Source organism: Aotus nancymaae, unplaced genomic scaffold (genome assembly GCF_030222135.1).
Source record: "Aotus nancymaae isolate 86718 unplaced genomic scaffold, 86718_ANA_hifiasm-v0.15.2.pri h1tg000049l, whole genome shotgun sequence".
NCBI classification, from domain to species: Eukaryota; Metazoa; Chordata; class Mammalia; order Primates; family Aotidae; genus Aotus; species Aotus nancymaae.
Window position 1 is genome coordinate 3,526,741 of NW_026988463.1, and position 25,402 is coordinate 3,552,142.

Here is a 25,402-nt window from a genome sequence, read left to right on the forward strand (position 1 = left end):
TATTAGTAGAGACGGGGTTTCACCATGTTGACCAAGATGGTCTCGATCTCTTGACCTCGTGATCCACCCGCCTCGGCCTCCCAAAGTGCTGGGATTACAGGCTTGAGCCACCGCGCCCGGCCAAAAGCTTTTTTTTTTTTCTTTAGATAGGGTCTCACTCTGTCACCCAGGCTGGATTGCAGTGGCACAATCTTGGCTCACTGCAACCTCCACCTTCTAGGTTCACGTGATTCTCCTGCCTCAGACTCCCAAGTAGCTGGGACTACAGGCATGTGCCAGCACACCCAGCTAATTTTTGTATTTTTAGTAGATAGAGGGTTTCACTATGTTGGCCAGGCTGGTGTCAAACTCCTGACCTCAGGTGATCTGCCTACCTTGGCCTCCCAAAGTGCTGGGATTACAGGCATGAGCCACTGTGCCTGGCCCATAAAAAGCCTTTTTAAATAGAAAAAGCTCTGAGTGCACACAGCATTACTTGGCTTGGTTTTCTTCCTTTTCGTCAACTCACCTGGACACTGGCGGGCTGCCGCTCCCCTCAAGCTGTGCTGTCTGCAGCCGCACGGCCTGCAGCAGGAGCTGGGGGCCCACCTCCATCTTCATGGCACACTGCTTCAAGTGACTGGTTCTGCTCTTTAAGGTGAGAAACTGTTTCCCACAAATCGGGCACTCAGGGATCTGAGGCACAGAAGGTCTTAGTGCCTTTTCAGCTTCATCCAAGCACCTGAAAGAAGACAATAAATACAGAAAAACTACCCTTCCCGGCAATGTGGATTGGAGCAAATGTGGGTCCAGGCTGACACGGACATGCTGTGGTCAAAGCAAATTCCCCAAAGCCAGTCCTCTCCATACAGCCTGTCTCCCGACAGTCAGCCCGAGACACTACATTTAGGTATCTATTAACAAAGTTGGCCAAAAAAAGCAAGGAAAGATGAAATGCAGTTACGCAATGACTTAGAAATTCCACTCCTAAGTATAGACGCCAAAGAACCGAAAACAGGTACTGAAATACATGAAACCCATGTTCATAACAGCTCTAGTCACAATACCCAAAAGGTAGAAACGATCCAAACATCCAACAATGAATGAAAGAATAAACCACAGTCATATTCCTCATCTAAGACTGGGAAGGAAACACAGTCTTATCCATACAACGAGATACTTTTCAGCCATGAAAAGGAATGAAGCCTGATCCATGCTACAACATGGATGAACCTCAGAAACAACATATGAAGTCAAAGAAGGCAGACACAAAAGGATAATTGTGCGATTTCAGAATCGGCAAATCCATTGAGAGGGTAAGTTGATCATTGGTTGTCAAGGGAGGGAGGGGCAATAGGGAGTGGCTCCTAATGGGTGTGGGGATTCTTTGGGAGCAATGAAAATAATCCAGAAGTGACTGTGGTGTGCAACTATGTGAATATCCCCAAAGCCACTGATTTGTTCAGTTTAAATGGGTAAACTATATGCTCTGTGAATTATATCTCAATAAAGTTGATTTTGAAAAGGGGATAGGTTGACAACACAGCTGAGGTGCTATCGTCATGGTAAGGTGTGGAGATCCCCACCCCAGCCCTGGGGCGCCCGGGGATTCTGGTCACATACACAGGAGTGGCGACGGCCTGAGCTGCCCCCACCTGTTCACATGCTGCTCCCTTCGTGTCACGTTCATGGCTGAGAGGTTCTTTTGACAGATCTGGCAGAAGAACAATCCCTTTTCCTCCAGGCTATCATCATGTGCCAATGCTCCGACCCGTGCAAACTCCTGCTGCAGGGCCAAGGCTACCACAGCGTCACTCCCTGGGGCAGGGAACCCAGGCCCATCCCCTGTGGAGAAGCACCGAAGATCTGTGAGGATAAAGTCCAAAAACAAGCTCACCCTCAGACCTCTGCTCTGTAGGCTCTTGCAGACCATGGGGAGCAGGTGACGCACAAATACACCAGCACCCAGCTCCACTCTGCAGGCCAGGTGGGTTGGGCACTGTCCAGTGAGACTGTACACTAATCAGCGCTCCTGGAACAGCCGCCTCCAACTTTAATATGTGTATGCATTGCCTGGGAGGCCCGTCAACACTCAGGTTCAAATTCAGGGGGTCGAGGTGCAGCCTGAGACTCTCTGCATTCCTAGCAGCACCTAGGCTTGGCGATGCTGGCAGAGCAGGACCACTCTTTGAGTAGCAAGGACCTAAACTTCCCCACTTCTGCAGAAGCCGGCTACCTCAGGCTTTGAAGGTCCACAAGGCTCATATTCCATCAAAGCTAGATGTTCTTTTCGAAGCTCAACCTTTCCTGCTGACCTTTTACTGCCCATGAGAAAACCAGGGCAGGGTGAAATGCCTTAAGTGGTTAAAAGACAGCAGCATCTCTTACTTAGCATCTGACCAAAGAATGGACTGATTCTGGTCTTGAGATGGCTCCCAAGGTATCCCATCAGATATTGCTGAAGCAGACCCCTGTCACTCACAAGGGATATGCCCTGAATGCCTAATAAATCCCCAAGTTCTTGATGGCTGTGGCCTACCAATGCACGCCAGTGAAACCAGCAAAATAGCACACCTTCATTTTGGTGCCCTGTTTTGTTTGGTCTTCTTTTCTTTCTTTTTTGATATGGAATCTCACTCTAATGTCCAGGCTGGAGTGCACTGATGTGATCTCAGCTCACTACAACCTCCGCCTCCCAGGTCCAAGCGATTCTCCTGCCTCAGCCTCCCAAGTAGCTGGGATTACAGGTACCCGTCACCACACCTGGCTAATTTTTTTTTTTTTTTTTTTTGGGGTGTTACTGTTTTGAGATGGAGTCTCATTCTGTCACCTACGCTGGAAAACAGTGGCGTGATCTCAGCTCACTGGAACCTCCGCCTCTTGGGTTTAAGAGATTCTCCTGCCTCAGACTGCCGAGTAGCTGGGATTAGAGGTATGTACCACCACACCCAGCTAATTTTTGTATTTTTAGTAGAGAAGGGGTTTTGCCATGTTGGCTAGGTTGGTCTCAAACTCCTGACCTCAGATGATCTACCCACCTTGGCCTCCCAAATTGCTGGGATTACAGGCGTGAGCCACTGCATCTACCCTGGTTTGGTTTCTTAACGAAGAATGGTTTATCTCTTTCTGGGCACTTGCTGGGTGTGATGTGAAGATATAGGGAGAACTGAGTCAAATGCTGGGCAGGGGCAGAGCTTACACACCAGCTGGGTGCCTCCTCTGCACCTCATATGTGCATCCAGGACCAGTGCCTTGGCAGGATATCACATTACTGCTTGCTGTGGCACTTGGGGCGGCCTGAGACTCCTCGGTGCTACTGTAGTGAAATCTGCAATGCAATGCCAAGAGCCTGCATATTTATTAGCTCTAGGTCCACCAATAATGGTTTCTTCTTACTTCTTTTCCTTTTGTATATTTTCATCAAAGTTGATAATCCATATTGTTTCGGGGGTGAAGAATGGGACCACCTGGCATTATTATGCTTCTTGGTATGCGGCCACAGCAAGCACACAGCAGCTATGGGGCACTGTCACTGCACTGTCTTACCTAGAGCCAATGAGCCTCTAGACCACTCAGAGAGTAGGGCAACCCAACGGTTAGAGGAAGGGGTTAAATGATCCCATAAAGAAATAAATTCAGCAAGTGGGAAATCTTGTAATACAATTAGCCTACCCCCTTCTTTTTTTTTTCTGTTTTTGGAGACAGAGTCTCGTTTTGTCACCAGGCACCAGGCTGGAGTGCAGTGGCGCAATCTCTGCTCACTGCAACCTCCACCGCCCGGGTTCAAGCAATGCTCTTGCCTCAGCCTCCCAAGTAGCTGGGACTACAGGCACATGCCACCACACCCAGCTAATTTTTGTATTTTTTAGTAGAGACGGGGGTTCACTATGTTGGCCAGGATGGTCTCGATCTCTTGACATCCTGATCCACCCGCGTCGGCCTCCCAAAGTGCTGGCATTACAGGTGTGAGCCACCGTGCCTGGCTGCCTACCCTCTTCAAAAAGTCAATGTCATGGTCTCGGGCATGGTGGCTCACACCTGTAATCCCAGCACTTTGGGAGGCTGAGGCAGACAGATCGCCTCAGCTCAGGAGTACAAGACCAGCCTGGGCAACATGGCGAAACCCCATCTCTACTAACAATAAAATAAATTAGCCAGGTGTGGTGGTGGGTGCCTGTAATCTCAGCTGCTCAGGAAGCCGAGTGATGAGAATTGTTTGAACCTGGGAGGCGGAGGTTGCAGTGAACTGAGATCATGCCACTGCACTCTAGCTGGGGGGACAGAGCAAGGCTCCCTCCAAAAAAAAAAAAAGTTGCTGGGCACGATGTGTCACACCTGTAATCCTAGCACTTTGTGAGGCCGAGGTGGGTGGATCACCTGAGGTCAGGAGTTCAAGACCAGCCTGGCCATCATGGTGAAACCCCATCTTTAAAAAAAAAAAAAGAATATAAATAAATAAAAAATTCAGTGTCATGAAAAACAAAAGAAAACGGGGGGACTGTTCTAGAATCCAGACCTTAGGAGGCTGCTGAGCTGTAGCAATATGTAGTATGTGAACTTGTCCAGAAAAAAAAAGAAACCTGCTACAAAGAGTAACCTTGAGAGACAACTTGGGACATTTGAATTTGAACTGGATGCCAGGCACTATTATGGAATTAAGTGTGGTAATGGTATTGTGTGGTTACGCAGCAGATTCTAGGGGTGAAGGATCCCAATGTCTATAACTTACCTTCAGATAATATGGAAGAAAAATATGTACATTTATAAAGACACTTAAAAATAGCCAAATGTTGGCCGGGCACGGTGGCTCACGCCTGTAATCCCAGCACTTTGGGAGGCCAAGGCGGGTGGATCACGAGGTCAAGAGATCAAGACCATCCTGGTCAACAAGGTGAAACCCCGTCTCTACTAAAAATACAAAAATTAGCTGGGCATGGTGGCGCGCACCTGTAGTCCCAGCTACTCGGGAGGCTGAGGCAGGAGAATTGCTTGAACCCAGGAGGCGGAGGTTGCAGTGAGCCGAGATCGTGCCATAGCACTCCAGCCTGGGTAACAAGAGCGAAACTCCGTTTCAAAAAAAAAAAGCCAAATGTTAACAATTGTTAAATCTAGATTGACATATAGGGGATTGGGGATTCACTGTAATTTTTTTTTTTTGAGACAGGGTCTCACTCTGTTGCCCAGGCTGAAGTGCAATGGTGCAATCACAGTTCACTGCAGCCTCAACCTCCTGGGCTCAAGCAATCCTCCCACCTCAGCTTCCCAAGTAGCTGGGACTACAGGCATACACGATGATGCCCAGCTAATTTAAAAAATTTTTTTTTTAGAGATGGGGGTCTTACTATGTTGTTCAGATTGGTTTCAAACTTGAGACCTCGAGCAATCCTGCTTTGGCCTCCCAAAGTGCTGGGATTACAGGCATGAGTCATCATGCCTGGCTTCATTGTAATTAAAAACAAAACAAAACAAAAAAAACCTTGGCGGGACGAGGTGGCTCATGCCTCTAATCTCAACACTTTGGGAGGCTGAGGCAGGTGGATCACAAGGTCAAAAGACTGAGACCAGCCTGGCCAATGTGGTGAAACCCCAGCTCTAATAAAAATACAAAAATTAGCTGGGCATGGTGGCACACCTGTAGTCCCAGTTACTCAGGAGGCTGAGGCGGGAGAATCACTTGAACATGGGAGGCGGAGGTTGCAGTGAGCCGAGATCACGCCACTGCCACTCCAGCCTGGCGACAGAGTGAGACTCCGTCTCAAAAAAAAAAACAACAAAAAAAAACCTTTTCTGAAAGGAAAAGTTTTCTGTGAATACTGAGGGTTTTTGTTGTTTTTTTTTTAAAAAAGGAAAATAAATGAAAGGGAAAGCTTTCATAATAAAAAGTCATAATATTTTTTAAAAAGGAAGAGGGCCGGGTGCAATGGCTCACACCTGTAATCCCAGTACTTTGGGAGGCTAAGGTAGGCAGATGGGTTGAGGTCAGGAGTTCGAGACCAGCCTGGCCAACTTGGCGAAACTCTGTCTCTACTAAAAATACAAAAATTGGCTGGGTGTGGTGGTGCATGCCTGTAATCCTGGTGGCTGAGGCGAGAGACTTGCTTGAACCTGGGAGGCGGAGATTGCAGAGAGCCAAGATCATGCCACTGCACTCTAGCCTGAGTGACAGTGTGAGGCTCTGTCTCAAAAAAAAAAAAAAAGAGGAAGAGGTACCTTGTCAAGGAAACTAGGTGAGAAATGACCCGATAAACTCTTCATTCTTTGGCTAGATCCAGTGAAGTGGCAAAGGTAAAACATCAAGCAGAGAATCTACCCACAGAAGAAACCCAGCAAACGCTGATTCCTTCCTGCCTCCCTTCCTCAGAGTTACATTAATAACTTTTCTCTGTGTGGAAGACAGAAACACACTGATCATACCATTCTCCGCCATCATCTCCTCTTGAGGACTCTTTGGGACATTTTCTTCTGGCGCAGCCTGGAGGGAGCACTCTTCTGAAGTGTGTCTCAAACGCTCAGGGTCTGCTCTCTTGAACTGCTGCATTCGCTGTAGGACCAATTTTGCTGTGCGGGGTTTGGAGGGACTTGGCACTGCTGTTGTATAACAGGAAGGAGGAGGCTGGGAGTCGCTGTCGGGTGCATTCTCTGGCAAGGAGGAAAATACTCACAACCATTTGTTGTAGCTGGAGAAATAAAAGACTCTTCCGCCAGATACAGGTTAGGTGTAAGTTTCAAGGGTCCTTTATCAGCTAGTTTAGGTTTGACTCACAGATGTGAAGAGGACTGTTTGCTTGTTGGGAACCTCTTTGTTTATGGCAATATAGACATAAATATCAATGACAGGAGGGAGTGGGGTGTGACTGCTAAGGAGTACGGGATTTATTTTTAGGATGAAAAAACTGTTCTAAAATTAGGTAGTGGTGGTTGTTGGACAACTCTGTGAATATACTAAAAACCACTGAACCATACCCTTTTAAAGGGTGAATTTTATGGACTGTCAATTACATCCGAATAAAGCTGTTTTTAAAGAAATATTAATAACAAAGGTTTATGTCCTAGATCAGTTCTTCTTTAACTTGGGATCCACAGATGATCTTCAGTGGGGATCCATGAACCCCCTGAAGTTGTGTGGCAAATTTGCAGGTGTGTGCATGGGTACATTTTTGGGAGAATCATGCATAGATTTCATTCGAGTGGAAAAGAGCACAAGAGACCAGTAAAGTAGGTAAGGCAACACTGCCGAAGCCTTTCCAGAGTCTCTGCGAGCCGAGACTCTACCACCACTCTACTGAGAGGTGATTCTGACCACATTAGAAAAAAAAAATGTTATTGAAGAGCAGGAAGTAAAGGCAAGAAAATTCAGGAGCTCAGAGAGCCCATTATGTTTTATATATGCAGGGCTGGTCTTCACTTCTGCATGAAGAATGTGTGCTAAGCATATAGCTCAGTAAATCAAGGGCAGCAGGGCAGGAAAACTGCTTTAAACAAAAAAAATTGGCGTGGCATGGTGGTGAGTGCCTGTGGTCCCAGCTACTTGGGAGGCTGAGGCAGGGAGGATTGCTTGAATCTGGGAGGTCAAGGCTGCACTGAGTTATGATAGCGCCACTGCACTCCAGCCTGGGTGACAGACCAAGACCCTGTCTTTAAAAACTAAGTAAGTAAATAAATCAATAACAACAATAGAGGGAAAGATTAAAAGATCTTCAGAGAGGGAAAGAAAGAAAGAACCTGAAGATTCTCCTGGGACTTGAGCCCACACAGCGCCCTCATGCAGCCCTCTTAGCAGCCTATCCAAATTAGCTGGCCCAGTCCGACTTACTCATTTTGGAATAAATTCAAAAACAAGAGAAACAGCATTATTGTGTTGTTTGTGTAACTCATGTCAGCCACGTAACAGAATTTCATAGAAAATTCTGAAAGTGCAGAGGACTCCAAACATAATCATGTGAAAAATTCACACAGGGGCTATACTTTCCATGACTGTTGTTTAAACCAGGAATCAGATGGGCGCAGTGGCTCACGCCGGTAATCCCAGCACTTTGGGAGGCTGAGGCTCAAGGACTGCTTGAGCCCAGGAGTTCAAGACCAGCCTAGGCAACACAGTGAGACCTCCAGCTCTAAATTTTTTTTTTTTTTTTTGAGAATGACAGTGTGAGTTTTCACTCATTTTGTTCAGCTCTTCCAAGGAGATGTTTTTTTGGAGGACTCATCATGGATCTAAATTTTTTTTAAGCTTAAAAAAAAAACATTAACGGGCCGGGCATGGTGGCTCAAGCCTGTAATCCCAGCACTTTGGGAGGCCGAGGCGGGTGGATCATGAGGTCAAGAGATCGAGACCATCCTGGTCAACATGGTGAAACCCCGTCTCTACTAATACAAAAAATTAGCTGGGCATGGTGGCGCACGCCTGTAGTCCCAGCTACTCAGGAGGCTGAGGCAGGAGAATTGCCTGAACCCAGGAGGCGGAGGTTGCGGTGAGCCGAGATCATGCCATTGCACTCCAGCCTGGGTAACAAGAGCGAAACTCCGTCTCAAAAAAAAAAAAAAAAAAAAAAAAAAAACATTAAAAAGTAAACCAGGAGTTAGCAAACTATGGTCATGTGGCTGGCCGCCTATTTTTATAAATAAAGTTTTATTGGCATATGGCCATGCCTGTTCATTTACATAGTGTCCACACCTGCTTTCTCACTAGTACAGCAGAGCTGAGTAGCTGTGACAGTCTGTATGGCCTACACAAACAAAATATTTATGATCTGGCCCTTTCCAGAAAGTTTTCCAGCCCCTGATTTAAAAGAGTACAAATTACCTTGGGTTTCCTCTCTGGAAAGGTCTGGCAGTGATTCTTGCCAGTTACCCGTCTGGGTGTTTTGTGCTGTTTCCCAGAGCACAGGCTGATCTGGAGAAGAGGCAAGCACACCTCCCTCCCCATTCACAGTGAGGGCCGGTTCACTTGCTTGGCATTTGGTTGCCACTTGCTTTTTAGCCCTAGAGGCCTGGCTGCCAGATGGAGGTTTCTTCTCTGCAGGGTGTTGAAGGGTTTTGCTCTTGGTAGCAGTTTGTTTGGTCCTTTTCAATTTTCTTCTTATCTGAGTGCCACTTGAGGCGACCTTTTGTGCCTTCCTTTCTCCTGACACTTCCTTGGTTCCACGTTTTTTCACCCTTTGGAAAAAGCTAGCGCAGAGTTCTTTGAAATCCTCGTCAGACTCATCCATCATCTGACCAGTTTTAAGGCTTTCAGGCTGGTCTTCAGAGGAGTGAGGGTCAATCCAGGGACATGTAGACAGATGAAAAAGTGAACCTAAGCCTAGCTCAGCCTCATTCACACTCACAGTTTCATTAGGGTTCCTCTCTACTTCTCAATTAGATACTTGGAGAGTTTGCACAATTGAACAAAAAGTACTGTTTTCCTTTCTATAATGCTTGAAGTATCTTTGTTCAAATTGGGGCTGTGGTTAAACGTGTTTAAAGCTTCCCTCTGTTAAAGTCCACAGTTGGGCCGGGCATAGTGGTTCACACTTGTAATCTCAGCACTTTTGGAGACCAAGCGGGGTATCACCTGAGGTCAGGAGTTGGCGACCAACCTGGCCAACATGGTGAAAGCTTGTCCCAACTAAAAATAGAAAAAAAAAAATACAAAAAGATTGTCTAGGCTTGGTGGCAGATACCTGTAATCCCAGCCTCGGGAGGCTGAGGCAGGAGAATTGCTTGAATCCGGGAGGCAGACGTTGCAGTGAGCCAAGACCGTGCCACTGCACTGCAACCTGGACAACAAGAGCGAAACTGTGTCTCAAAAAAATAAATAAATAAGTAAAGTCCACAATTCAAAGAACGTTTTGTTGTCCAATAGACGCCTCTGAGATAGAATATGAACTTGGTGCTCAGATAATTTTCCAAGATCCCGACGATGATGAAGCATATGTGGTTCACTTAATTTCACACCTGTGGAAAACCAAAAGCATGTAAGTGTAATTAGACATTGTCATTTTATGCCATTTCTTCCAGGGAGGGACAAAGCATGTGGGGTGAGGGAAAAGTCTTCAGATAACAATATTGTCAAATATTCAGTCCAGCCTGGTTAACACAATCTAACCATCCTATCAGACATCACAACAGAAGGATCTAGAAGCCTGTCAAAGCTTGCTCTTCCACAGGTATTAAAATATGTGCATCTTGGGAGAGTGTTTTCTTAACTGAAATTTGGGGAGCAAACCCCATGAAAGGCAGTCACCATAGAAACAGGATGATCCCCAAGTCTAGGAAGACTATCTCTAACACTGATCTAAGACCCCTGGCTATTAGAGAGGCTCTTTCTGCAAATACTGCAATGTAAGAGACAGAAAGAGAAACTATATTCCCATGAACACTCAGGAGAGAAAAGGTCACTTTTCTCTATCTTCTTAACCCAGTGAGGGTCTCCAGACTTGGAGGACTGGAATGTTCCCTATGTGCAAAGGTTGAGCCTTTTGGGCATAGTTATTTACTTTGGCGCACAGCTTAGTGGGGTTTAAAAATCAAAACTGAATGACCCAAGGAATAGCAGAAAGTTATTCCTTTCAAATACAATAATGCAGTCTCCACTGTCCAAGGAATCTGATTAATCATTTTGTTTTCCAGAGCTGAAAATACCTGGAATCTACGTTGTATGGCTGGCTCATTCTTCTGTGTCTTCCCCTTAGGGAAGTATACTGTGGACCCTCTCCATCCCCATTAATCCCTATCGTGGCCCACTGTTTTCACAATGCTATCTGTCATAGGTTATAATCATATGAAATAGATAATATTTGTTGAATGCTTACTGTGTGCTAAGCACTGTTCCAATTGCTTTTCAAGTCAAACTCATTTAATTCTTACCAGAAGCCTATATGGTGGAATGTCCTGTCATCCTTCTTTACAGCAAGGAAACAGGCACAAACAGAAAGAGGAAATGGCTCAAAGCCAGTTCGGGAACAGCTTTCAAAGTGGCAGGGCTGAGATCAAACCCAGGTAGTGTGGTTCCAAACTATCCGCTCTTGTATTTTTATTCATCGGCTTATTATCTGTTTCCCATTAAGCTCAACACTTCGGGAGAGTAGAGATCGATCTATTTTACTTTGTATCCTCTTTGGCGGATCCGGTGCCTAACTTGAAAATAAGTGCTCGACAACTACTTGTTGAATTCATGAGCTGCAAAGAGTTCGGTATAATGGGAGTGGAGAGAAAGGTGTAGGGGAGAGGCAAGGATCCGCCCACACCGGCCTGGAAGGTCAGGCTAGGCAAAGTGAATTTTATCCTGTTGGATGTGGGGAGCGACTGGAACAAATTCCACCCTCCACAACTGGGTCGAACTCCGCATCTCTGTTGATATGAACCTGACAACAGTCTATGTCCTCCTATAGGTGCCCGATCGATATTTACTGAATGACATAAGGGATCCTGCAAGCCTGCAGGTTTCCAGAGGGAAGGGGACTTGCTCCTCCCCGCTTCGTACCTACCGTGGCGCACGGCTCACAGCCGGCGCGGGGTGAATGAATGGAACGGTGCGGGGCGGACCCTCCCGCTTCCCCCAACCCGGCGACCTAGGGAAAGAGGCTGAGGGATCCGTCTGGGCAAAGGGCTGCCAAGGACTCTGACGGCTCTAAAGCCAGACGGAGAACCCCGATCCCCGAACAGGCCCGGGCCGAGACCGCCGTGGGGATCCGGATCCGCCACCCTCCTCCCTCCAGGCGGGCCCGGGTCCCTCTCCACCCGAGCGCGGCTCCTCCCTCTCCGTCGGGGCTGCGAGCCTGCCGAGGCCACGGAGCCAAGGTGGGAGAAGGGCGAGAAAGGCTCTTCTCCCTCAGGAGAGCGAGAACGGCCCCAGATGACAGGACCTCCGCCTCCCGGGTGCAGACTCCCAGCCCCACAGCCCGACTCCTCCTACCTCCGGCGCCGCCACGGCACCTTCTTAACGGAGACTCACGCTCCTGCGCATGCGCTGCCCGCGCCCCAGCGGAGAATTGTCTGTGCGCAGGCGCAGAGCGGGCGCGCGCCGTGGTGTGGCAGCCTCGCTTCCCGTCTTCCTCTGTGGCCCAGGGCGCGGGTGCGCGCCCGCCAGCGCTTCCGGTCAGCAGGAGGCGGGGCGAGGCGGAAGCGGCGCTTGCCCCAGGTGGACTCTATTAATTGTTGAGAGTCAAGACGAGTTTAGTGCACTGTGGCAGCTTTGAGATGAAGTCTGGTTCTTCCCCAGCTCGCTCAGGAAATGTTCGCGGATATAATGGCAGCCCTCTCTAGGCACACCTGTCTATGGAGCGGAGAGTGAACAGGGTGAGGGGGACGTGGGGAGAGGCGTGAAATCCGGCCTGGGGACCCGGGGAGCTTGCTCTCAGGTGGGGATGGCGTGAGAGTTGAGGCCTGGAGGTCGGGGAGCGTTAGCTACGTGGAGAGGGGATTATACCGCGCGTGCCGCGGCCTGGAGGGATGCCGGAGGTCTTAGGCGCGGCTGGGGCAAAGCCGGCCAGGGCCTGAGGGAAAGGTGGCAGAGGTTCGCCACTGGCTGGCATTTGAGGGACTTCATGTTAAGGCTTTGAACTTCAACTTCAGCGTCGGTTGTTTGTTTTTTGAGATGGAGTTTTGCTCTTGTCGCCGAGGCTGGAGTGCAGTGGCGCGATCTCGGCTCACTCCAACCTCCGCCTCCCGTGTTCGAGAGATTCTCTTGGCTCAACTTTCCAAGTAGCTGGGATTACAGGCGCGCACCACCACGCCAGGCTAATTTTTGTATTTTTAGTAGAGATGGATTTTCACTGTGTTGCCCAGACTGGTCTCGAATTCCTAACCTCAGAGAATCCACCCGCTCGGCCTCCCAAAGTGTTGGGATCACGGGCGTGAGCCCCCGCTACCTTTTTTTTTTTTTTTTTTTTTTTTAATAGAGATTGGGTCGGGCGTGAGGGTGAGGGTGGAGTTTCACCATGTTGCCCAGCCTGGTCTCGAACCCTAGCCTCAAGCGATCCTCCCGCCTTGGCCTTCCAAAGCTTTGGGATTACAGGTGTGCGCCACCACGCCGGGCGTAAGATGTTTTGTTTTAAAGGCTTAATTACAGTGAAAACGGATGAAGCCAAGACACCTGTTAGGAGGCTCGTGTTGTGTAATCTAGATGAAAATGAGAGTGGCCTGAAGTAGGAAGCAGAGCGAAAAGAATGGAAGAATATTCAGCATAGTCATGACCTGATTGTTAACGATTTGCCGGTTTCTGGCCTTAGCATCTGAGTAGTATGCTTCTAGTCACTGAAATAATGAACACAGGAGAAGTGTAAAGGAGTCAGTTTGCAGGGAAAACAATATGATTTTTAAAAGATTTACTATCATAAAATTCACACTTGGAAGTATACGTTCATTGGTTTTCAGTGGATTTGCAGCCATCATCGCTAATTCCAGAACGTTTTAAAACCCCAAATCGAAACAGCCATACCTATTAGTAATCACTCCCCAAATCCCCCGACCCCATCCCCTGACAATCACTAATCTACTCTCTGTCTCTATGGTTTCGCCTATTCAGTACATTTTATGTGAACGGAATCATGTGATACTTGGCCTTTCTCCTGGACTTTTATTAACCATGTTTTCAAGATTCATCCTTGTAGCATGAATCAGTACTTTATTGCTTTTCATGGCTGCATAATAATCACGTGTATGGATAGACCATGTTTATCCATTTATCAGGCTACAAGGATATGGATGTTTTTGCTTTTTGGGTGTTGTAAATAATGCTGCTATGAACATTAGTGTTCATAGCACAAGTTTTTGTATTCTAGAAGTGGAATTACTGGGTAAGACTACATTCAGTTCTGTATGTTGAGTTTCAAAACCTTCGAAGAGATTTTCCTTGAAGGATTTAGGAGGTATTTACTTGCTCTCTGGCTTGGAAATCTAAGTTAGCTTGTAATATGGTTTCCAATTGGATAAAGTAGAACAAGAATGATAGGCAGCCCAGAGGCATGGCTAGGGCAGGGTGTCTTAGGGTTTTAATTTATAGAGGAGACTAAGTGACAACATGAAGAGGCCAGTGCTGTTGAAATAATTTGTTTATTTTATATGTTATTTTTTTTTTGAGATGGCATTTTGCTCTTGTTGCCCAGGCTGGAGTGCAGTGGCACCATCTCGGCTCACTGCAACCTCCGCCTCCCGGGTTCAAGCAGTTCTCCTGCCTCACCCTCCCAAGTAGCTGGGATTACAGGCGCCTGCCACCGTGCCTGGCTAATTTTTCGTATTTTTTAATAGAGACGGGGTTTCACCTTGTTAGCCAGGCTGGTCTGGAACTCCTGACCTCAGGCGATCCGCCCACCTCGTCCTCCCAAAGTGCTGGGATTACAGGCATGAGCCACTGCATCTGACTTGAAATAATTTCTTTCTTACATTTCTCAAGAAAAGGGGACATGCCAGCACATGCAGAGCCGCAAAGGAGGCATCAGCTTTTGGTTAGGAGGAAAAAATAGGAACAAGTAGAAAGTCTAGGCCAGATCATTTATGGCGTTTACTCAGGAATAGCAAGTCAGGGCAGAGTAAACATTTTTAGGATTGGATAATTTAAATAATTCCATCAGGCTAAGATTTCAAAATATCATAAGATACAGAAAAAAATTTTAAACAGCTAATAAACATGGACATGGCTGGGATGATATGAAGGATAGTTATGATGGTAGAGATTATTTTTCTCCAGTCAGATTGAAAATGAAGTGCCTGATTCCTGTTTAGGATTTAAATCTCTTAGAGGCCCGACCCCAAATCTGCCTATATTATTTATTTACATAAAATGAATTAGTTGAGGTGTGGTTTAGAGAAGAGAGTTTTCTTAAACCTAATATTCTCAACTGAATCACCTGTGGAATTTTTTTTTATTTGAAAAGGCTGGGACATTACTCTTAGGCCTATTGAATAAATCTTTCAACCTGTGTCTTTTGAAAGTTTCACAGATGATTCTGATGGTCTCAAGATTGCAAAGCACCGCGTTCACCCAACACCAACTGAACAACACTAGGCTAAGCGTAAGAGAGATGCCAAGAGCTGGGTCAGGATGTTGCGTGGGTTTTCGAATTACACGTAATTCCTCACTTCAAGGAACAAAGCCATGCATAAGGGGAGCTGCTGCTTTGGGCCACAGGTGAACAATGGGAGCCAACTTGTCCTGGACCCTGTTGTGACTTAACCTCCAGCAGAAGCCCTGGGGTTCATGCTCTTCCACTATAATTAGTCAGAAGTCACCCATTGTGACTAAGTTGAAGGGCAGTGTTCAGAAGTACTAGATGGATGTGATTTCAGTAGGAATAGTACTGTATGTTCCCTGTCAGCATTTCAGGCAGAAACCCACTGCACTGTGAAAGCACTCAACCGGGGGATGAAGGGAGATTTCAGATATTAAAAGGTACAAATGGTCCTTGTGTTTGGTAAACCTTATGGGGTTTATCTGAAAGAACAAATGGCTGCTGAAGTATGTGAAAAAATTGTGTTCTTCCAAATAGACGGACTCTTCCCAGTTCATAGCAGTTGGTCATTTTTGGGTCCTGGGGAAAAAGGCAAAGGTTGAAGATGCTGTGATCATCATTTCCTTACCCTCCTGGAATATTTCCTTTTTGAAAGCTTCGGGCATCTTCCACCAAATTAATGTTTTAAACAGTTCTGAGGGTGAATTGAAAGGCCCTTATCCCAGGTCTGTGGTTTGATTATAAATCATAAAGCCATAACCTGTCCACCTCCTTCTCATTTATCTTGACTAGGGTTGGGGAGAGGGCAGATTGAACAAGGAAATAATTGTCTTCTCAGTTCTTTGGTCGTGTTAACTTTTATTTACTCTTGTTTATTCATATTTTCTGGACCACTGAAATTGGTAAAATCAAGAGAGGAAATAACTGTTTTTGTATAGCTAAACAGTTATACAAATGGCGCACTCTGTTTTTGTATAGCTAAGTATACGAAAGTTACTCTAGATTAGTTATACTGTGTTTCTCTCAGTGTCCTGCCTACCGCTGCTCCCTTGGTGTGATTTAGTTCCGGGTGTTCTGCTAGACAAATTTAAGGGAAATTTAAGACAGCAATACTCCCCGCAAAGTATCCACCAGAATAATCCCTATCAAAATTCCAACAACCTTTTCATTTCTTTGCGGAAGTGGAAAACCTGATGTTAAAATTCATATGGAATTGGCTGGCCCTGGTGGCTCACGCCTCTATCCCCAGCATTTTGGGAGGCCAAGACAGGCAGATCACTTGAGGTCAGGAGTTGGAGACCAGCCTGGCCAATATGGTAAAAACCCCATCTCTACTAAAAATACAAAAATTAGCTGGGCATTGTGGCAGGTGCCTGTAATCCCAGCTACTTGGAAGGCTGAGGGATGAGAATCCCTTGAACCTAGGAGGTGGAAGTTGCAGTGATCCGAGATCACAACACTGCACTCCAGCCTGGGTGATAGAGTGAGACTGTCTCAAATAAATAAGTGCATATGGAATTGTAAGGGGCTCCTAATACCCAAAACTTAAGTAGCCTCCTACTTTTTTCTTTTTCAAGAACACACTTCCTTATATTAAAATTTACTACAATCCATAGTAATCAAGACTGTGTAGTATTGTACTAGCATAAGGATAGACATATGGGTCGGTGGAATAGAACTGAGAGTCTAGAAATAAACCCCTACATTTATGAGCAATTGGTTTTTGTCAAGGATGCCAAGACTAGTCAATGGTGAAAGAATAGTCTCTTCCACAAATGGTGCTGGGATAACAGGATATCACATGCAAAAAAAATGAAGTTAGAACCTCACCTCATACCATGTACAAATATTAACTCAGAATGGATCAAAGACCCAAATGTAAAAATGAAAACTATAAAACTCTTAGAAGAATACAAGGGTAGGCCGGGCACGGTGGCTCACGCCTATAGTGGGTGGATCACCTGATGTCAGGAGTTCGACTGACATGGAGAAACCCCATGTCTACTAAAAATACAAAATTAACTGGGCTTGGTGGTGTGTGCCTGTAGTTCCAACTACTCGGGAGGCTGAGGCAGGAGAATAGCTTGAACCTGGGAGGCAGAGGTTGCAGTGAGCCGAGATCACACCATTGCACTCCAGCCTGGGAGACAGAGGGAGACTCTGTCTCAAAAAAAAAAAAAAGAAAAAATCATGTGATCCAGCAATTCCGCTTCTGAGGATATGTCTAAAAGAACTGAAAAAGTACCTAAGGGCCAAGCACAGTGGCTATGCCTGTAATCCCAGCACTTTGGAAGGCTGAGGCAGGTAGATCACCTGTGGTTAGGGGTTCAAGACCAGCCTGGACAACATGGTGAAACGCCATCTCTACTAAAAATACAAAAATTAGCCGGGCTTGGTGGTGGGTCCCTATAATCCCAGCTACTCAGGAGGCTGAAGCAGAAGAATCCCTTGAACCAGGGAGGCGGAGGTTGTGGTGAGCCAAGATCATGCCATTACACTGCAGCCTGGGCAACAAGAGCAAAACTCTGTCTTAAAAAACAAGAATTTCAGGCCGGGCGCGGTGGCTCAAGCCTGTAATCCCAGCACTTTGGGAGGCCGAGGCGGGTGGATCACGAGGTCGAGAGATCGAGACCATCCTGGTCAACATTGTGAAACCCCGTCTCTATTAATACAAAAAAATTAGCTGGGCACGGTGGCGCGTGCCTGTAATCCCAGCTACTCAGGAGGCTGAGGCAGGAGAATTGCCTGAACCCAGGAGGCGGAGGTTGCGGTGAGCCGAGATCGTGCCATTGCACTCCAGCCTGGGTAACAAGAGCGAGACTCCGTCTCAAAAAAAAAAAAAAAAAAAAAAACAAGAATTTCAACAAAAATCTTAGGCCTCTTATTCAGTCTGAAGGCCCTTCAGTGCATGAATGAACAAATTGTAGTATAGAATGGGATATATGTTACAATGCACATTTGCTTATTTCCTTTTTGTCATGATTTTAGAGATAAGGTCTCATTCCTGTTGCCCAGGCTGGAGAACAGTGGCGTAATTGTAGTTCACAGCAGCCTCAAACTCATGGGTGTAAGTGATCTTACAACTTCCCTATCTTCCTGAGTCCGCCTACCTGTAGCTAGGACAAGAAGGGCTCCTGGGTAATTTTTTTTTTTTTTTTTTTGAGACAGAGTTACACTCTTTCTGCCAGACTGGAGTGCAGTAGGGCAATCTCAGCTCACTGCAACCTCCACATCCCAGGCTCAAGTGATCCTCCTGCCTCAGTCTCCCTAGTAGCTGGGACTACAAGCATGTAACACCACACTTGGCTAATTTTTTGTATTTTTAGTAAAGACACGTTTTGCCATATTGGCCCAGGCTGATCTCAAACTCTTGGGCTCAAGTGATTCACCTGCCTTGGCCTCCTAAAATGCTGGGATTACAGGCATGAGCCACAATGTCTGGCCTGTGGGTAATTAAAAATTTTTTTTTTTTCGTGGAAACAGGTCTTGCTATGTTGCCCAGGCTGGTCTCAAATTCTTGGGCTCAAGTGGTCCTCCTGCCTTGACCTCCCAAAGTACCAGGATTATATGTGTGAGCCACCACACCTGGCCCTCAGTATTTCACTGAGTCAGCAGATTAGTTATCACAATAAGGAAAATCGACATGTATGGTTTTGCTTTTTTTTGAGACGGAGTTTCGCTCTCGTTACTCAGGCTGGAGTGCAATGTCACGATCTCGGCTCACCGCAACCTATGCCTCCTGGGTTCAGGCAATTCTCCTGCCTCAACCTCCTGAGTAGCTGGGATTACAGGCACGCGCCACCATGCCCAGCTAATTTTTTGTATTTTTAGTAGAGATGGGGTTTCACCGTGTTGACCAGGATGGTCTCGATCTCTTGACCTCATGATCCACCCGCCTCGGCCTCCCAAAGTGCTGGGATTACAGGCTTGAGCCACCGCGCCCGGCCTTTTTTTTTTTTTTTGAGACAGAACTCACTCTGGCTCTCTGCAACCTCTGTCTCCTGGGCTCCAGCAATTCAAAAAAAAGTACTGGAATTACAGGCATGAGCCACCTCGACTGGCCTGGTATGGTTTTTCTTTCAAAAAGTTTACATGTCATACTTATCACATTACATTCATTGAGTCACATTATTTATCACATCATTTAGTCACATGCGACTGGGTAACAATCATTTCAGAGATCGAAAGGCTTCATGTGGTTAGTAAAGAAACCTTTTATTTATGTATTTGGAGATGAGGTTCTCATTGTCACCCAGGCTGGAATGCAGTGGCCTGATCATAGCTCACTGTAACTTCGAGACTGCAGTGAGCTGTGATCATGCCCCTCTGCTCTATCCTGAGCAACAGAGTAAAGACCCTGTCTCCAAAAAAAAAAAAGGAATTATACTATGCACATTGCATCATGAGCATTTCTCTAAGTCAGTAGATAGAAAGCTATATTCCATATCAAACATTCCCCTGTGATAAAGATGTATTTATACTTTTTATCATAAATTATACAATAAATGTCTTTGTACCTATAGCCTATGTATGCGTGTTTTTATTTCTGTTGGAAGGAGTCCTAAATACAGGATTCCTGGGCTAAAGGGTATGTGTGTTTGGTTTAGTTTGCCTAGTTTTTTAGAAAAAAATTGTTTATTTATTTTGAGATGGAGTCTCACTCTCTCGCCCAGGCTGGAATGCAGTAGCACAATCTTGGCTCACTGCAACGTATGCCCCCCACCAGTTTCAATCCATTCTCCTGCCTAAGCCTCACAAATAGCTAGATCACAGGCACCTGTCACCTCAACTGGTTAATTTTTGTATTTTTAGTAGAGATGGGGTTTCACCATCTTGGCCAGGCTGGTCTTGAACTCCTGACCTTGTGATCCACCTGCCTCGGCCTCCCAAAGTGTTGGGATTACAGGTGTGAGCCACTGCACCCGGCTTATTTCTTATTTTTAGAGACAGGGTTTTGCTGTCATCCAGGCTGGAATGCAGTGGCATGAACATAAACTAGAACTCTTGAGCTCAGACAATCCTCCTGCCTCAGTCTCCCAAGTAGCCAAGAGTACAAGTGTCTGCCACCACACCCAACTGACAGTTTTAAAAAAATTTTTGGCCGGGCGCGGTGGCTCATGCCTGTAATCCCAGCACTTTGGGAGGCCGAGGCGGGTGGATCACGAGGTCAAGAGATCGAGACCATCCTGGTCAACATGGTGAAACCCCGCCTCTACTAAAAATACAAAAAATTAGCTGGGCACGGTGGCGCGTGCCTGTAATCCCAGCTACTCGGGAGGCTGAGGCAGGAGAATTGCCTGAACTCAGGAGGCGGAGGTTGCGGTGAGCCGAGATTGCGCCATTGCACTCCAGCCTGGGTAACAAGAGCGAAACTCAATCTCAAAAAAAAAAAAAAAAAAATTTTTAAGGCCGGGCGCGGTGGCTCACGCCTGTAATCCCAGCACTTTGGGAGGCCGAGGCGGGTGGATCATGAGGTCAAGAGATTGAGACCATCCTGGTCAACATGATGAAACCCCGTCTCTACTAAAAATACAAAAAATTAGCCAGGCATGGTGGTGCGTGCCTGTAATTCCAGCTACTCAGGAGGTTGAGGCAGGAGAATTGCCTGAACCCAGGAGGCGGAGGTTGCAGTTAGCCGAGATCGCGCCATTGCACTCCAGCCTGGGTAACAAGAGCGAAACTCCGTCTCAAAAAAAAAAAAAAATTTTTTTTTATAGAGATGGGGTCTCACTATGTTGCCCAGGATGATCTTAAAGTCAGCTTCAGGCTATCCTCCTGCCTCCCAAAGTACTGGGTTTACAGGTATGAGCCATTGCGCCTGCCTGGTTTACCTGTTTTAGAAAAAAAATACCTGTATGGCTGGGTGCAGCACTTTGGGAGGCCGAGGTGGGTAAATCACAAGGTCAGGAGTTTGACCAGCCTGGCCAGTATGGTGAAACCCCGTCTCTACTAAAAATACAAAAATTAGCTGGGCATGGTGGTGGGCATCTGTAGTCCCAGCTACTCAGGAGGCTGAGGCAGGAAAATGTCTTGAACCCAGGAGACAGAGGGTGCAGTGAGCCAAGATCGCACCACTGCACTCCATCCTGGCAACAAAGCAAGACTCTGTCTCAAAAAAAAAAAAAAAAAGTACATTTTTTTTTTTTTCCAGAGGCTTCGGAAGGATATAAAAATTCCCTCCTGGACGAGGCAGGTAGATCACAAGGTAAGGAATTTTAGAGCAGCCTAGCCAAGATGGTGAAATCCCATCTCTACAAAAAAGTTGAAAAGTTAGCTGGTCATGGTGGTGGATGCCTGTAATCTCAGCTACTTGAGAGGCTGAGGCAGGAGAATCGCTTGACCCCAGGAGACAGAGGTTGCAGTGAGCCAAGATCATGCCACTGCACTCCAGCCTGGGCAAGAGAGCAAGACTCTGTCTAAAAAAAAACCTCTCCTACTTTGGGCCCCTAGAGCTCCAGATTTTCACCTCAGAGGCTTCTTGAAATATTTTAGATAATTCTGGGCACATAAAAGTAGATAATATATATCCGTGTTTTTCCCCAATGTGAATTAACCATAGCATATTTCACCCATTGTTCCGAACCTTGTTTTTGCCACTTAATGAAATATCTTGGAGATTTTTCCTTATGTATAAATCTGTCATTCTTTTTAGCAGTCACATTATATGTCATCATCTGGATATATTCATATTTCATTGTATCAATCACCTATTGAAGGACGTTAGAGTGCTTTCATTTCCTTCTACAGTGGTTAGTGATGCATTGAACATACTTGTATATACTTTTATGCAGATTTGCACATATATGTGTAGGATATTCCTGTAACATAAGTGGAGTTGTGGGGTCAAAGGATATGGGTAAATCAGAGTGTTTTTGGGTGTTACCCAATTACCTTCTGAAGAGGCCAAATTGACTGGACGAATTGGTGGCTCATGCCTGTAATCGCAGCACTTTGGGAGACGAGGCGGGTGGATCACTTGAATTCAGGAGTTTGGGACCAGCCTGGCCAACATGTTGAAACCCCATCTCTAGTAAAAATATAAAAATTAGGCCGGGCGCGGTGGCTCAAGCCTGTAATCCCAGCACTTTGGGAGGCCGAGGCGGGTGGATCACGAGGTCAAGAGATTGAGACTATCCTGGTCAACACGATGAAACCCCGTCTCTACTAAAAATACAAAAAATTAGCTGGGCACGGTGGCGCGTGCCTGTAATCCCAGCTACTCAGGAGGCTGAGGCAGGAGAATTGCCTGAACCCAGGAGGCGGAGGTTGTGGTGAGCCGAGATCGCGCCATTGCACTCCAGCCTGGGTAACAAGAGCGGAACTCTGTCTCCAAAAAAAAAAAAAAAAATTAGCTGGATGTGGTGTCGAGTACCTGTAATTCCAGCTATTCAAGAGGCTGAGGCAGGAGAATCGTTTGAACCCAGAAGGCAGAGGTTGCAGTGAGTCAAGACCGTTCCACTGCACTCCAGCCTGGGTGAGAGTGAGACTCAGTCTCAAAAAAAAAAGCAAAAACAAAAATCGGAGACTGAATCATTTTCCATTCCCTTAACAATGAATGTTTTTTACTCATATCCTCGCAGAATATATCTTGAAACATTTTGGTCTTTTACTATTTTAGTGGTTAAAAAATGGTGTCTTCTAGTTTTACTTGACATTTATGGAAGAAAGTTGAGTATTTTCTTCCCATGATTAAAACTATTTGTTGCTACTTGTTTACCTGTGACCTTATGTTTGTGGGCTTTGCATGCTTTTAGATTGTGTGATTAATCTTGTTCTCATTGATTTGTAAGAACTCTATGTTCAGGAAATTGATCTAGTGTTACATTGTTACAAATATTTTTTCCCAGTTTTTATCATTTGTCTTTGACTTAAAAAAAAAACAAAAAAAACCCAAAACTTATTTTTGGAGATGGATTCTCACTATGTTGCCCAGGCTAGACTTGAACTCTTGGGCTCAAGTAATCCCTCTAATTCAGCCTCCCAAGTAGCTGGGATTATAGCTATGTGCTACCGTGCCCACCTTGTCTTTCATTTTTAATAAAATTTTTTCCATGTAGAGTTTTTCAGATTTTCGTAGTCAAATGCTGTTTCTTTTATGCACATACGTTCTTCTAGTGTTTGTCTCACGTTTACGTTCTCTTGATGTCTTGTAATGAACAAAGGTTCTTCAAAGTTGGAGGCATCACATTACCTGACTTGAAATTATTCCACAAGGCCTCCTTTGGGAGGCTGAGGGGAAAGGATTGCTTAAGATCAGCCTGGGCAACATGGTAAGACTCTGCTTCTACTTCCCCTCAACCCCCTCTGCCAAAAATAAAAAAAAGTAAATTAGCTGGGTGTGGTGGTGCACACCTGTGGTCCCAGCTGCTCATGCAGTAACTGAAACAGCATGGTACTTGTACATATTTTCGTACCATAGATCAGTGGGACAGAATAGAGAACCCAGAAGTAAAGCCACTTGGCTACAACCAACTGATCTTCAATAAAGTTGACAAATATGCAGTGGGGGAAGGACCCCCTATTCCGTAAATGTTGATGGGACAGTTGGCTAGCCATGGATAGAAAAATGAAACTGACTCCTATATCTCACCGTATATAAAAATTAAAGTGGGTTAAAGACTTAAACATAAGACCTGAAACTATAAAGATCCTAGAAGAAAACCTAGGAGAAACTCTAAGGGAGATTAGCCTAGGCAAAGGATATATGACTAAGACCTCAAAAGCAAATGCGACAGGAAGAAAAACTGGCAAATGGGACTTAATTAAATGAAAAAACCTCTGCACAGCAAAGAAAGAACAGAGTGAATAGCCTACAGAATGGGAGAAAGTAGTTGTAAATTAGGCCTCTCGAAAAGGATTAATGTCTAGTATTTTCAAGGATCTCAACAAGAAAAGAAAACCTGTTAGTAAGTGGACAAAGGCTGGGCATGGGGGCTAATACCTGTAATCCCAGTGCTTTGGGACGTTGAGGCAGGAGGATCGCTTGAGGCCAGGAATTGGAGAGAAAGCAGGCAAAGGACAAGAACAGATACTTCACAAATGGAGACATACAAGCAGCAAACAAACAAGAAAAAGTGCTCAGCATTACTAATCATCAGAGAAATGCAAATCAAAACCGCAGTGAGATACCATCTTAACACCAGTCAGAACGGCTATTATTAAAGTCAAAAACAACAGATGTTGGCATGGATGCACAGAAAAGGGAATGCTTATATGCTGTCAATAGGAATGTAAATTAGTATAACCTCTATATAGAAAGCAGTATGGAGGCCAGGTGCAGTGGCTCACACCTGTAATCCCAGCAATTTGGGAGGCCAAGGCAGGCAGATCACATGATGTCATGAGTTAAAGACCAGCCTGACCAACATGGCAAAACCCCGTCTCAATGAAAAAATTAGCTGAGCGTGGTGGCGCACAGCTGTAATCCCAGCTACTTGGGAAGCTGAGACAGGAGAATCACTCCAACCCAGGAGGTGGGAGTTTCAGTGACCCTAGACTGCACCACTGCGCTCCAGCCTAGGCAACAGTGAGACTCTCAAAAAAAAAAAAAAAAGGTTAGTGGCTTTTGTGTACTTGGTTAGCGAGGTCTTCTGTGCTTTGAGATTATAAAGTAGTTTTCCTCTTGTTCTACAGTTTTAATTTTTACATTAAAATTATTACTGGCTAGCTGTGTGAGGTGGCTGGGGGTTCTCTAGGCACTGGGTTAGTGTCTCTAGTGCCGAGCTCTAACCCGTCAGAATGCCCTTTCTGCCCCTGGCTGAGTTCACAGTGGCTGAAGCTGTTCCCGTAAGACCCTGAACCTAGCAGCCACTGGGTACTGCATGTACATGGAGCCATCCTGCTGGGTGAACTGTGCCCAGCATCCAAACATCTAGACAGACAGACAGCCATTCCTAGTGGTGGCCCAAACCAGCAAATACTGTGTAACCATTTTTTTGCAATTTTCTTACCTTTTTTTTTTTTTTTTTTTTTGAGATGGAGTCTTACTCTGTCACCCAGGCTGGAGGTCAGTGCTGGGATCTTGGCTTACTGCAACCTCTGCCTCCCAGGCTCAAGCAATCCTCCCATCTCAGTTTGTATTCTCAGTTTTCTCAGTAGCTGAGAATACAGGTTTGTGCCACCACACCTGGCTCTGTGTGTGTGTGTGTGTGTGTGTGTGTGTGTGTGTGTGTGTGTGTGTATTTTTAGTAGAGATGGGGTTTTACCATGTTACCCAGGCTGATCTTGAACTGGGCTCAATTGATTTACCTGCCCCAGCCTCTCTAAGCACTGGGGTTACAGGTTTGAGCCACACTGCCGAGCCTGCAATTGTTCTTAGTAAAACCTAATGGGGGCTGGGCATGGTGTCTCACACCCATAATCCCAGCATTTTGGGAGGCCGAGGCAGGCAGATCACCTGAGGTTAGGAGTGCAAGACCAGCCTGGCCAACATGATGAAACCCTGTCTCTACTAAAATACAAAAATTAGTTGGGCATGGTGTTAAGCACCTGTAATC

The 25,402-nt window shown here is 45.9% G+C and overlaps 1 protein-coding gene, 1 long non-coding RNA gene and 1 pseudogene across 3 annotated transcripts in view; 1 reads left to right on the forward strand and 2 right to left on the reverse strand.

Moving 5' to 3' along the window:
- The window catches only part of SLX4 (SLX4 structure-specific endonuclease subunit), a 31,054-nt gene extending 19,135 nt beyond the window's left edge, over window positions 1-11,919 (reverse strand). Inside the window, exons 1-5 of one of the 2 annotated variants that reach the window (XM_064362383.1) lie at window positions 11,873-11,919; window positions 8,780-9,912; window positions 6,394-6,618; window positions 1,635-1,824; window positions 509-721 (exon numbers count right to left, since the gene is read on the reverse strand). In XM_064362383.1, coding sequence (XP_064218453.1) covers window positions 509-721; window positions 1,635-1,824; window positions 6,394-6,618; window positions 8,780-9,188 — 1,037 coding nt within the window. In that variant the 5' untranslated portion in view covers window positions 9,189-9,912; window positions 11,873-11,919. The remainder of the gene's footprint in view (window positions 1-508; window positions 722-1,634; window positions 1,825-6,393; window positions 6,619-8,779; window positions 9,913-11,872) is intronic. The other variant, XM_064362384.1, reaches the window with a different exon arrangement.
- On the forward strand, window positions 74-11,412 carry LOC135269008 (uncharacterized). Its single transcript, XR_010337343.1, has 4 exons — window positions 74-1,295; window positions 1,724-2,911; window positions 9,821-9,932; window positions 10,588-11,412. It is a non-coding gene; the product is annotated as an uncharacterized LOC135269008 (long non-coding RNA).
- On the reverse strand, window positions 8,093-8,192 carry LOC135269139 (small nucleolar RNA SNORD116; annotated as a pseudogene).
- Window positions 11,920-25,402: the final 13,483 nt, after the last annotated feature.